The sequence below is a fragment of the Armigeres subalbatus genome, chromosome 2 (assembly GCF_024139115.2).
Source record: "Armigeres subalbatus isolate Guangzhou_Male chromosome 2, GZ_Asu_2, whole genome shotgun sequence".
NCBI classification, from domain to species: Eukaryota; Metazoa; Arthropoda; class Insecta; order Diptera; family Culicidae; genus Armigeres; species Armigeres subalbatus.
In genome coordinates, this window is record NC_085140.1 from 164,182,355 (window position 1) to 164,196,755 (window position 14,401).

General features: G+C 37.1%; 1 protein-coding gene across 11 annotated transcripts in view; it reads right to left on the minus strand.

Annotated features, from left to right (window-relative positions):
• LOC134211110 (H(+)/Cl(-) exchange transporter 5) overlaps positions 1-14,401 on the minus strand; it is a 35,596-nt gene that overhangs the window by 17,357 nt on the left and 3,838 nt on the right. For 9 of the 11 annotated variants that reach the window (XM_062687739.1, XM_062687738.1, XM_062687735.1 and 6 more), the window contains exon 3: positions 3,300-3,588. In XM_062687739.1, coding sequence (XP_062543723.1) covers positions 3,300-3,588 — 289 coding nt within the window. Of the gene's footprint in view, positions 1-3,299; positions 3,589-3,808; positions 3,833-3,969; positions 4,093-14,401 lie in introns of those variants that run through there. The other 2 variants (XM_062687741.1, XM_062687742.1) reach the window with 2 other exon arrangements.

Sequence of the window (14,401 nt, forward strand, 5' to 3'; positions counted from 1 at the left end):
CATCGGTCGCTACCAGCCCTGTAGTTGTGGAAAAATCTTTATACATAAAAATGAATTTCTGTCTGTCTGAACCTTATAGACTTCGAAACTACTGAACCGATCGGGGTGAAAATTTGTATGTAGAGGTTTTTGGGGTCGGGGAAGGTTCTTAAGATGATTCGAGACCCCTCCCTCCTTCGGAAAGGGGGGCTTTCATACAAATGAAACACCAATTTCTTCATAACTCGAGAATTAATCAGATAATAAATCAATTTTAGGCGAAACAAAGTTCGTCGGGTCTGCTAGTACTAAAATAAACATAGTTAGATTTTTAAAATATTACACACAAAGTAACGAAGTATTAAAAACCCCATGTTTATTTTTTTTAATTCTGTGCAATTGATGAAATTTAAAAAAAAAATTATTTCGTCTTAAGGCAAGCTTGAACATTAGAAGAATAGCTTAAGTTGAATACATTCAAGAATGAATATTTCTATATTCGATTCTATGCTTGCCTCATAACACAATATGTATGATATATGTCTCTCGAAATTGATATCAAAAAGATCTAGTAAGAACACAAACTGGTTTTAGGAATCCAAAGGAGGATGATAAAATCTCTCACTTATCATGTCTGTATACACTCTCGATAGGTAGGGTAAAACGTCCTATCGTTGTGGTATGCCCTAATGTTGCGGTAGTGTTAAAGTAGTCCATTCTGGATATAATACCATTGAAAACAATTGTGGGTACGCTAAAGCTCTTCGAATTAACGACTAGAACAGCTTTTGTTTGACAAAATTCCGTTCAAAATGATGAAAAATCACCATTTTTCGTTAAAAATTTGAATCCCTTGAGCCTATTATTGCGGTAGTGCTAAGGTCCTATTGTTGCGGTATCGCTCTCCATAAGAATTACATGCAATACCACAACAATAGGACTGACCTTCAAAAAATATCGCAACGATAGGCAACTGCGTCCTGTTATTGCGGTAGTTTGTTTTTATTGCGATAAAAACAAAACAACATAAGTTCAGCACAATTCACGTAATATTTACGAAACTATAGTTAACGAGCATCCTATTCAACTACTACAATGTGGAATTCGACCAACAGGTAATTTTTGAAGAATTTTTGTAATCAATTTTATTTTGAAACGGTGCTTAACCCCTCCATAATAGGTCGTTTTACCCTAGCATACCGTGAGAGACGTTTTTCAGTAACTGTTACGATAATGAACTGGTTCGGGGGGCTACAACCCATGATAAAATTCTTTTAATAAGCCCCAATGGCGGGGCACCGGCTCTGATGATGCATTTCAACTTGTTTTACACAGCTGTGTGAAAAAAATATGGTTCCAGCATAAAATGAGCGAGAACAACGCGTTTTATCAAACCCCATCGGTGGGGGCCGCCTATCCGAATAAGATTTTTTTCCAACTTGTATACAAGTGCGATAGGGTAAAACGTCCTATCGTTGTGGTATGTCCTAATGTTAAGTTCCTATTGTTGCGGTATCGCTCTCCATAAGAATTATATGAAATACCGCAACAATAGGACTGACCTTCAAAAAATATCGCAACGATAGGCATCTGCGTCCTATTATTGCGGTACCTAGTTTGTTTTTATTGTGATAAAAACAAAACAACATAAGTTCAGCACAATTGACGTAATATTCACGAAACTATAGTTAACGAGCATCCTATTCAACTACTACAAAGTGGAAAACGAGCAACAGGTAACTTTTGAAGAATTTTTCAAATCAATTTCGTTTTGACACGGTGCTTAGCCCCTCCATAATAGGTCATTTTAGTTTTGTTTTCATGGCTTGTTATGATTGGAAGAGGTTTTTGCCTCTCTTTTATCGTTGTCCGTTATCTATTGAGAGCGATTTCTGCAATCCCTGACCTCACACTAAAATCAAATAATTTATAAGTAAATTATTTTGAGCTTTTAGTCGAATGTCTTTACTTGTCATAAGTCATCAACTTCATTAAAATCTTTGAGGAGTTGTTAATGTAACTTGACGAAAATTATTTTTCACCCGGTTATGTCCCGAATTCCCGGTTTTCCCGCTTTTTGATGATGATGATGATGATAGTCCCGCCACATACCCCTACAATTCGTCGAGCTGAATCGATTGGTATAAACACTATAGATCTCCTGGCCTTCTATCACAAAATCGTCTTTGGAGTGAATATATAGCCTTTTCATTATTGAAACAGATTTTACGACCGTGTTTGTAATGGATGTAATGTAATGTTTCCATACCACTAATCAAGCCGTTCACAACCAGGACGTTAGCCAAGAAGATTCACGCTCCGATTGTGTGCTGTTCAATAGATGATCTTCCTACCACCCTTTCACTCTTTTGTTTCATACTTGTTCGCGCCCTAGCGAACGGCTTTCAATCTGTTGATTTTCAATTATCTATCGATTATCTACTCCCTCATACTTTGAGTAGGACTGACCGATAAAGCCGATAAACAAATCATTTATAGCCTTTTCGTTACACAAAACATTGAATAACCAACTTTCCCAAAACTTTTCTCTAACTGTTTTAAACATGGAGCCTTCGATTTTGGAACAAATATATAGTTTTTTGATTGCACCATGATTGCAAAATTCAACCCCTCACGCTGTACGGATTGCTCACTGAACCTTACCGAATCAATTATCACATGTTCATCGACGTTTCTCTGTCATATTTGTGAATCCGATTATGGAACTTTTTACCAATCATGTGCTAATTCGGTTGGCTTTTGGCTTAATTTCTACATAAACGATATGTATTACTAGTAAGATCCAGTGAACTTTATCGCGCCCAATATTAATTCTACGACAGAAAAAAATAAACATCGTCTGAATAAAGAATTTATCATAATCTGACTCATCATCATGCCTTAATTTTGATTTTTGAAGTTTTCAAGTCTGACTATAACATGTTTCCTTGTAGAGAAATTAACAGAACTAATAGAAATTAGATCAAATTAGTATATCCATCCATTCTCAAGTGAGGCCAGGTTATACGAGACAACTTTACAACTATATGACAGATTACATAAATTTAATAAAATATGTAGATTTAATGGTCTTAAGTGTCAAAAATAAGTATGTGAAATTTGTATACTGTTATATTGTTTTACAAATTTTGTGTTCAGGTTTCATTTGTGTAAAATAATCAACATGCAACTCACTGGTGATTAACAATGGTATGCATCGATTTTTTTTTCAATTGTCTAAGCTAATATCTACAAGCACAATCTAACTTAAAATCAGCTAACAAGTTGAAAATGAGTACAATTTATTTTATCCAACGTACCTTCATGATCCGAGTGAAAATCTCGCCCAAATCGGCTGTGTGTGGGCGATGTCCGTACACTGTTATCACTGCCGGTGTGCAGGCTGCTTCCTCCCAATCCGCTTCCAGCAGCACCCAACCTTTCTTCGCCCACGCCGTCTTCTCGACTGCCTCCTCCTCCACCGTTCGAAGACGAGTGGTACTGATAGTTGGGATTACTTACGTTATTTGGCGTAATGTCAATCATTTCGTCGTCCGATGTTAGCGAAGTCGTATTTATGAAACTCTTTTCATTAGCTGGCGATACAGTCTGTCAAAGGGGAAATGTGGATAAAAAAATCAGTTTATTTGCCAATCCACATCTGAGATGCCAGAAGAAATTTTTCTCCAATAAATTATTAATAGCAAAGGTGTGTCACTGTGTTAGGTTCATGGAACTAAAAAAAAAACACTTTTGGCATCGGACATAATCTGCATCTCAATACCGTCTTCCATAAATATGTCTACGGATCCGTTTAGCAAAAACTTGCCTCTGGTTCATTAAAATAAATAATCTTTCTCTAGATCTGGGCTGCTATTTGCACAGTCTTCTCACAAGCTGTCACACGACCGCTAGGCCATTTAGATAAGAAATCACTTGGAATTCAAAGATGTATAGCAATATGGATTCTTTTCCTACGAGTTGATTTACCTAAACTGCAACAGTCATAGCGGAATGCAATTTTGTATCCTTTGATCTACCCACTGAAACGCCATCAACAATCTTCCGAACAAACTGCATCTATTCAGCCAATTCACGGATCCGCTGTTTAGGGGAAATTGATAAAAAATCAATAGAAGCATTATCTGCGCATGTTCTGTTCATATTCTGCATGAAATGTTTACGTTTGCTTTCCACCGCTACGTGTAAGTACGATAAAACCTGCATGCTGTCTTTGATATAAGCATTGACAGTTGGGTAGACGAAATGTTATTAAATATCCTTATTTATTAATTTAAATCCTCTGATCCACATGTACCAAATTCGATTAAAGTTTTTATTATCCAATTAAGAGTTTATTTAACAATGTAAAAACTACTTATTAAAGAGGGGCATCTGGATCATTTTTTTTCAAATCAATGGTTTTTGGAAACTATTCGGGGTTCCAAACAACTGTACTCCCTCGCTTTCCGCATCGCGTTTGAAGTTTGTATGGAAATTAGTATGGGAAAACGTACTTTATTTAATGACATGGAAATGCTAATATCATCTTCAAAACTTAGATGTATATGTTCATGATAGAATGGGAGGCGAAAGTGTAGATTTGATAGTTCCGTTAGGATACTTCAGGCATGAAGAATGTTTTATACACTATAAAAAAATACACGAGAGGACCGTGTGTTCTACACATGAATTTGCGCATGTTGTCAAAGCAAATCAATATCACGTGTAAAACGTGACATCGCTCATTCGAAACTCTGCATTTGTTTATAAACAAACCACACGGTATTAACGTGTAAAACAAATAGAATTCTGTTGCTTGACTTGTCAGAGTCACTTGTTTGATATGTGATATCGAAAGGTATTCGTGTTGAATTTCGTTTGTTATAACAAGTGAATTTCGTGTTTTCTTTCATATTTAAATGATAATGACGATTGCCTTTCCGTCCGGAATCCGATTTCCGTCAGCGGATCGAAATCCATTTCGAAAAACAGTTTTCATAACTTCAACTATACTTGATTAGAAAAACCGTCTCTCGTTGGTTTTCGAAACTATGACGGAAATCGCATTCCGAACAGATAGAATAAAATTCGAACAAGTTTGATTAAAATGTAGGTGATTGTATTCATTATTTTTAGAAATGCTGAACCACACCAACCAGCATTAACGAACTGAGGCCGAAGAGTTTATTCTAGGACAGGTAAGTGCTTTCATCTTCCGAAATCTGCAACCAATAAATAGGATTCTCATCATCTACACATATCGCCAGGAAATTCAAAGGATTGCTGCCGGAAAACGTGATCGGTTCGGTGCTGATGCCTACCAATAATAGGAAGCCGCCATGAAGTACGTACGTCGCAAAGGATATTCCGAGGGACCGATACTGAGGATTCGTCGTTGTTTTTATGAAAAACAAATGCCGCAGCAGTGGGAAGAGAACATGCAATAAATAAGAAAATGCACCAAGTTAGTATGCTCCGATTAGATTCAACACCAACGAGGAGCCACAGCAGGTCAGGTCAGTTTTCCCAGAGCAAGAAATTCAATTTTGAAATATTTATAAGAGTATATAAAAAAATAATAAAATATTCAACTAACTTCTGTATTGTTATTGGTTTTCAACCGTATAATAGAAATCGCATTCCGAATGAATCAAATGAAATAAAAACAAATTATTCAAAGAAAAAAAACAAGATATCTACATTTTTTTACAGTTTTAAACTTGTATATAGAATAAAAAGATTTCGAGAGCTTCTTTGTACATAGATTTGTAGGCATTAACTTATGTTTACCTAAGACAGCAGTTTAGTTTAAATTTGGTAAACTTCTCTTTTTTCGTCTATTTATGTGCAAAATTGCTTGTTCCACACATGCCGCAATGTCTTCTGCCCTTTGGGTCACTGAACAGTGAAATGCCTCTTCCTTCCACCAACGCTTTATAACCATTATAGAAACACGAACGAACACGAATATATTTCCTCATAAATAATATTCAAACATAGTATTTTTCTTCTTTATTGAAGTAGAATTTAATATAAAACTATAGTTCACTATCGCTGATAGCTGAAAATTGTTACAACTTGGAATGAAATATCAACATTTTGAAACATATGAGTCGAACGTGTATTTGTTATGGGTATTCATGGATATGCATATCATATCGTGGTGTATCAATAATGAATTCAGATACTAACTTTGTCATTTGAAATAAGAATGTCAAGAACATCATAGCGATGTGGATTACACTAGACTTCATGGTGTCAGCTGATTGAAAATATCCATATTCCGAAAAACATGAATCGAACGTGTATTTTTTTATCAGTGTAGAAGTCGAAATGAAAACCAATCAGTACCTGTTTCGTCGTGTTTCTGCTCAGTAAGCAGATAGTTCGCGCTGTCGAGTGAGTAAATAATTGGTGCGCGATCGGCCGTGTTTTAGGTAGGATGCAGAACATTCGTAAAATCCGAGTTTTTGATTATGTTTTAACGTTCGGTGAATAAGTGTGCGATTGAACGTTTTGTATATGATGCGAACATTTGTAAGATCCGGGTTACTTTGTCCTGCATTGGACGGTTCGTAAGTAAATTGATGAATATATTTTAATATTTTTTCAGCATATACTGTTATTGACCAGCGCTCTATATTGTCAAATAGAGCTCCCTATACTCCCTATTATTCACCTAATCCACTAACATTTTTTTAAACTAATTTTATTTGCTAACTAATTTTATTTTATTATCTAATACATTCATTCATCTCTTAGACTAGGTGTTCCGTGTTTTCTTAACACTATCATCCTTATTTGCTATGTTACTTTTTAGTTGTTATTAATACATTTCAATTGCCTCTGGCAGTAAGGATTTTTCCTCTGGTTGAATTGAACCATGTAGGAATTACAATGTTTTTAACATTCCCCCTCTAACAATAATTTCCCTTCCCGAGACATCTATGAAGCTAGTACGGGTTCCCTGCATCTTCACTAGTAGATGTTGAACTAACATTCCTTCCCTTCCGTGATTGTAAGGACGTGGCCAGGTATACAACTGCTACTGTATAGGAAAAGGTACTAATCCCAAGTACCAATTTGCGACAATATACAGTAGTTTGCTCAATTGACGTACCTTCTTCAGCAAAGTTTTTCGGCATCCTTCAGGCTACAGTATACCCCCGCTGATCCGACAAATGTATGGCCGGACTATCGGGGTTTCTCTCGTTAATCCGACTGTCAAATCCATACAAATGAATCAAAACAAAATCACAGCACAAATTTGAAAACTGACAGCATAATGTGTTTAAATGGGTGTTGATACTTTTTAATCCGGAAAATTCCGAATTAGCGAGATCCGGACTAACGAGTCGTCGGACTAGCGAGGTCCTGATAAGCGGGGGGATACTGTATATGCAAACGTATTGAATGACGTGATTTGTTATAAACCAAAGCCGATAGGAGCAAAAATGCAAAAAAATACGTTTTTCCATAATAATCCTCATACAAACTTCAAACGCCATGTGGAAAGCGGAGACGCAACCAATCGAACCTATATTTTGGGATCTCCGAACGAGCCAGAAAAACCTTGATCTTATTTGATTGGATGAGGTTTGCGTTTTACCATACAACTGCGCCCCACTCTAATACTTAAGCTATCAGCACACTGTTTGTTCTTCTTCTTCTTATTGGCATTACATCCCCACTTGGACATTGCCGCCTCGCTGCTCAGTGTTCATTCAGCACTTCCACAGTTATTAGCCGCACGGTTTCTAAGCCAAGTTACCATTTCTGCATTCGTATATCATGAGGCTGACATGATGATACTTTTATGCCCAGGGAAGTCGAGATAATTTCCAAACCGAAAATAACCTAGACCGGCACCGGGAATCGAAACCCAGCCACCCTCAGCATGGTCTTGCTTTATAGCCGCGCGTCTTACCGCTAGGCTAAGGAGGGCCCCTGATATCCATGTCGATTTCTAATCAGATTGATTGATATCCGGATAAACTTTACAAATATTTGTCATTATGACAAACAGTGGACTGCGGTAAAGACACTATAAACAAAGACGGGAAATGTTTCAATTGGAATTCCAAATTTACTGTCAGTGTCATTCCAATCGAGCAAGAGATCTGTCATTCCAAAAAATCGGGCGTAACATTTGGTAAGGGCTATTTCGATTATCATAAATACACATGTTTCAATTATTATTTTGTAATTTTTTGATAATTTTGAGCTAATCAACCCCAACAAATGGTTTGAAATAAAGTTTACTTGTTTATCGTGAATTCCCAACCCTATTTTGTTTGGTGAACGCGTTACTAATTCAATATTGTTGATTTATGAAAATCTAATAGACCAATTTGAAAAGTTTATGCAACATCAGGAGTGTTGCGCATTCGAGGTTGCCGGTTGATTTGTTTGTTCAGGGATCAGATTTCGCGTATATAGTGTCTTTAGACTGCGGGCTTAATGCTTATCGATACAAATTAACAACAGTTCCATTTATTGTACAAAATTTAGCAACAAACACATACAAATAGGGTAAATTGTTTAATTCAATGTTTTGTTAGTCATCAAAATATACTTTTAACGTGCATTTACAACTCAAATATGAGTTTTTTGAACAGGCAGATTGTGATTATGGAATCGCCATTGATTTCAAAGCTGTCTTGTAGAATTTTCATGGTCTTCTAGAAAGTTATAAAAACCAAAACTGTTATTTGGCAATGAATACATAATTTCGAGTATTGTAGAATCGAACACTTTTAATGTCAGCAAGATTCAATCGCATTTTATTCTCCAAAAATCCCTGCATTTTATTGCTAACATCAAGTCTTACTGAAAGAACGGTTAAGTCCACCATAATAGTAATTCCCGAACCTTCATTATGTAGGTACGAAGCAAAGGTACTACATGTTCTATCTGTGAAAGCAACGGTCATCAACTGGAGTGGAAATGCATGGAATTGAACTTTACAAGTAATTTCTGTAGAGAAAATTCATCATAAAGCACTGAAAAACCTGAAGCATATTTATGGATGGATTTCTGAAAGGAGTATCTCATGGAGTTCCTATACTAAAATTCAAGTTATTGTGCCAAATCGTATTGTTTCACTCATGTTAAAAAAAAAAATTGGTCCAAAATGCGTTCAAACCAATTTGGGAGTATTTTTTTTTTTGTTTCAACATGCAGGAGTATCCATTGTTCTATGCAATGAACGTCAATTCACTGTTTTTAACGAATGAAACAAAAGAAAACCTACGATGATTCTTATGGATGATTCAATTCAGCCTTGAGTTTTTAAGTATTGATTTGATGCGTTTCAACTCACGCTTGATTTAAATCGTCCATGAGTTTTGAGATTTGGAGTTTTTCCCAACACTGAAAGGGAAAGGAAATCTGCAACCAGACACCTGGGGAGGCGTAACCAGATAATGTAGGGATGGGATCACCACTCCCGACCCACTAAAACCAACTCTTCCAACTCCGGCCCGTAACTAAGCAATACTTCGGGGGATGACTATTGGGCATTGCGCCCCCTACATGACGTGCACAAGTGCACGTATGCACCTCAACTCTCTTGGTACTCTCCTTGCACCACATGTGCGCAAGACATACTGCCTTGCCATGCCCATGTGCCCAGACACTCACCTGTCCAGAGATGCATCCTGAACAGAACATGAGCCAAGAGCGTGCCTTGGTGTTCAAATTTTTGAACTCTGAACACAGTTCAATGTGCACTGGGTTGGTACGCAAGCAAAACGATCATAATAACTAAGATTCCTTAGATTTGGAACTATGCAAAAACATACGAGCATGCTTGTTTTCTATCCGTTAGATGCCCACGTGTTCCATTACTAGCCGAAAAATGAGTAGCATGCCGTCGCTTGAGTTTGTTTTCCTAGGATACAAGTTGCTAAGTTCGGCCAGAGCTCTTGAACAGTGTGCAGTGTTCAGAACGTTTTGAACACGAACACGCGTTCTCGTGTTCAGATGCATCTCTGCACCTGTCTATGCCGCTCGAATGACAGCAAGAGTATTTACGGGAACCCTGCAGGAGGAACCTCATGCAGCCTTCTTACAATACAGATAGTCCTCATTCAGTATGGTGATCACCCCGTCCTGCAGCAGGGTGGCACCACTTGTCTACTAAGCCGAAGCAACCCTAGGTTGGTGGCTCATATGCCGCTTCTACCTCAGCTACAAGGCAGACCCACTCATCCTCTTCGTTCTGTCGTGACAGACAGGGTGGCCAGTGAAGGGGACGGGCCATGCAGAATTTCTGCAACCCCAACCACGACTGTCCACTACGACAACTTGAAGTTGACGCCAAGCAATATACTGCCTAGGCAGCCTAATTACTCCATAAGGACATTAATGCCCTGCTCTCACTTGCTTCCTTTCCAATCAGGAACTCTCCTCGCGCCCCCCATTCGCTTGAACCACTTGTGCACCACTCTTATGAAATTCAGTCCCTTTTTTTTAAGTACGCATTTGCTCGGAAAAAGGCAAAAGAGTAAACAGAGGCGTCGTGTCCGCATGTGCAACCTGTGCACTGCACAGGTAGCAATATTGTCCCGAACAGTTAAACTCTCGAAAGATTTCTTGTCATTCGTATCCAAATATATAGGGGTGATCGGGGCAATATGGGCCACCTAAGGAAATCGTGCCGAAAAGCGCTTAAAAGCTCAAAAAACATCATTCAAATGTAGTTGACTTATACTAGAGAATGTTACCTTTCATATTACATCGATGAATGACGAAAAATGCGTTTGGAAATTGTTGGGATGCACTTTTGTGTCAAAACCAAATTTATAAACTTCAAATCTTATAATAATTTTGCCTATGCAGCGAAAATTTACATTTTTATGTGTATTTTCATGTTTGAATTGAATTTTAATGCGGTTTTCACGTTGAGGCATATGTGGAGCATCCTCTTAAAGATCATATAACTTTTACATGATAAAACTTGTCAATAAGCTCAAAATGAGGGTGGCTCATATTGCCCCGTATGTTCATATTGCCCCTACTACCCCTATTTGGATTATGTGCAGTTGTCATATGTTTCGTACAAATTTGACAATTATGTTATAAATACATAATCGTAAAATATGCTCGAATTTTTTATAGGCGGCATGTGATCCATGTGATATTAGGGTGGTTCAAAAAATCGATTTTGCTCCACAGTGCTTATCTGATTCTTTACCATGTTCCGAGTGTCCTCTGAAAATTTGAGCTCATTTGGATTAAAACTGATTTAGCACAAGCCGTTTCCAGTTTGCATGCAAATTAGTATCGGGTGATTTATTTTTTCATTATACTGTTAATGACGCTTCCCCATTATGCGCACGTTGAAAGAAAACCTACATAGCTAAAAAGAATACTCAACAGCTTTCACTTAACGAAAACCGCATGTTGATTATTCGCCCCAATAATTAATAATCGATTTTAAGACAGGTTGCGAAACTTTAGTCATGATTGGTAAACTTCTTTGAGGGCATCACTGAAACGTGCAGTCGAACATAGTAGCCTAAATTTGTCTGTGATATCTATTGCGCCAGGAGCAGCAATGTTGCTTGTTGATGAGTTATGCAATTAGCTTCAGAAAACCATGGCATAGATTAAATTCGATTACTAATTATTGGAACGATTTATTAAGATGCGGTTTTCACTGATATTTCTTGTCATTCGTATCCAAATATATATATTTGGATTATGTACAGTTGTCATATGTTTTGTACAAATTTAACGATTAGGTATAAATAAATAATCGAAAAATATGCTCGATTTTGTTATAGGCGGCATGTGATCCATGTGACATGCATATGAGGCAACCGAAATGCTGCGATGGGGGCGCGTTATATTTTACTCTACGATACCGAAACGACGCACTGCCATATGTTGTCCATCACATGCACTTTCAATCGAGAACGGTTTGCCATGCATCATACACGCATTACTTTCCGTGTGTAGGTCATCCGTTCTAACCGTAATCAGCGATGTATTGAGATTCTCACGTCCGAATGTGTGAGTGGCGATAAAAGGAAAACAAACACTCCTAGATGGTGCTACTCAGCAAAGTTTGGGTAAAAATGAGTATATTTCCATATATTTTTTGACTCCTTCGCAACCATCGTGATGACTCGATCAATTTTGAGGTTATGAGCAGAAGGAAAACAAACATGTATTTACACATGCCGAATTGCACATCAGTGTGCGAGCGTTAAACGTCACTCATCTCTATATAGGTAGTCAAAGCGTTCGTCGCTGGCAGTGCACCGTTTGGTTCCGATGCAAGGAGCTAGACTTTACCTGGGTGCTGCGGATAGAGCCGCTTTTGTGCTCTCAAGCGAGCAGCGGGATATTTTGAAATCAATTCCATAAGCAAAATTATTTTGCAGTTACTTTGCTGTCAAACATTTCCCGCTCTTCGAATTTCTCTTTCCATGCTGCATGAAGGCTCACAAATGCGCGAGACTCTACATGACTTTACGATGGTTTACATACATTCCTGCTCAAATCAGCTGCTGAATCTCGTGAAATCTCGTAACGAGTGCATTTTAGTTACATTCCTACTCATTTTCCACTCGAAATATAATGTGAATATATTTGTTAAAAAGAATGCAAAACTCAAACAAAGTTTATTTTTATTTTTTCCCCAAATAATAACAATACTTATCAATATAAGATCTAAAACGAACATAACCACAATCTTCAATGTTTGGCTCCGGCACAATAGAAAAGTTTGGCTTCACTTTGACAACCAAATCGATTCTATCCGCACCACCCAGGACTTTACAAAGGTGGCGCAGATCAGCGCTGCGTGCCACTATAGTTCTCTCTTTTACTCTTCCACTGATCTTATGCAACGCAAATAGTGACGTCACTATTTGCGTTGCATAAGAACAGCGGGAGAGTGAAAGAGATAACTAGTGGCACGCAGCGCTGATCTGCGCCACCTTTGTAAAGTCTAGCTCCTTGGTTCCGATGTACAAAAGCATATCGGTACAAAATCGCAATCAGAACAAAATAGAAAGAGAAAAGAGGCGGTGATCAAATAAATTTTTGCTCTCGCAAAGCGTTTCATGACGAAAGTCCGGCATTGAATAAGCACATCGGAGCAAAAGCATCTTTAATATTTTATACACCCAATATTTGTTTTAACCGTTTGGTATTCTTTTATTTTTCGGTTAACCTGAACTTTCACAGCTTTTTAAACATCACCTGAATTTTCTTTGATTTTTTGTGATTTTTTTCTTGGGGTTAACCCATAGTTTCATTGACGCTAAAGGACTTAATCAAACTCAACCGTGTAGAAAAAGAACTGGGTGTACTGATTGGGATTTTAGCTTATGGAGAATTTTTCGTCAAATTCAATATTCAAAATATTTAGGAGCTGATATTCCTATACAATGTGAACAACTTAAAAGGTTTATGCATGGTTCACACAAATTAATAAAAAAAATCATGAGCAAATGTGTACGCCGATGGAGGGAGGTACACATCTGAAACTGTTCGACATCTGTCCACGTGGTTCGAGAACAGCCCTTCCGGAAGAAAATTATTTATCAAAGGAATAAACTAAAAATGGAATAATTAATGATTGAGGAATAGTTACTTCAAACTTCATTGTACAGACGACATTTTTCTGTTATGTATGTAATACCCGTCTCATCATTCTAAACATATTTTAATTTTCTGGTTAAAATATAACAATAAAGACTCGTCTCATTTTTAACTTGAATTAAAACTAAAAGATACCGTTCCATTGAATAGATAGATAGATGTCTTATCTATTGAAAAGTATTATGATTCTCATGATTGTATTTTTCAAATTTTTAGTGTGGTTTAGTTTGAATTTAAGGCGTTGAATACGATAAATGGGATGTAGCTTAGAAGCAGATAGACGGAACGGGAAAAACGCTTGAAGATGAATCGTTTATATTCGATAATGGCGGCCAAGTGAGTGCCTAGTGACATTCAAGAGGTAGAAAATATTTACGTTTTATAATCAGTGTAGGCTACGAATTTATGAAAAATATTGGCACTCACCAGTTCTGCCTTGAACCAACAAACGTCAAAAAAGGATCTTTCATTTATTTGTTTAATTCTTACTTTCGCTACAATTTAACCCTAATTTCAAATATTCATCTTTAATTTTTAGCTGAAGAATATGAAAATCACAAGCAAACCACTTTGAAATGTCAATCCTGCTAGACGCAATTACATCTAATCTACTTTGTATGAATCATTGGAATTCGTGTTTCAGAAAAGAAGTTTGACTGTAATTTGTAATAAAACCTAAAAATAAACTAATCGTGTCTGTAGATATCGATTGGACAAACTTTTTTGTGAAGTCCAGAATCCAATTCGCATGTTTTGTTGTTTATGCTCTCTCTATCAAAAATATTTTTTTCATTGTAGTTTT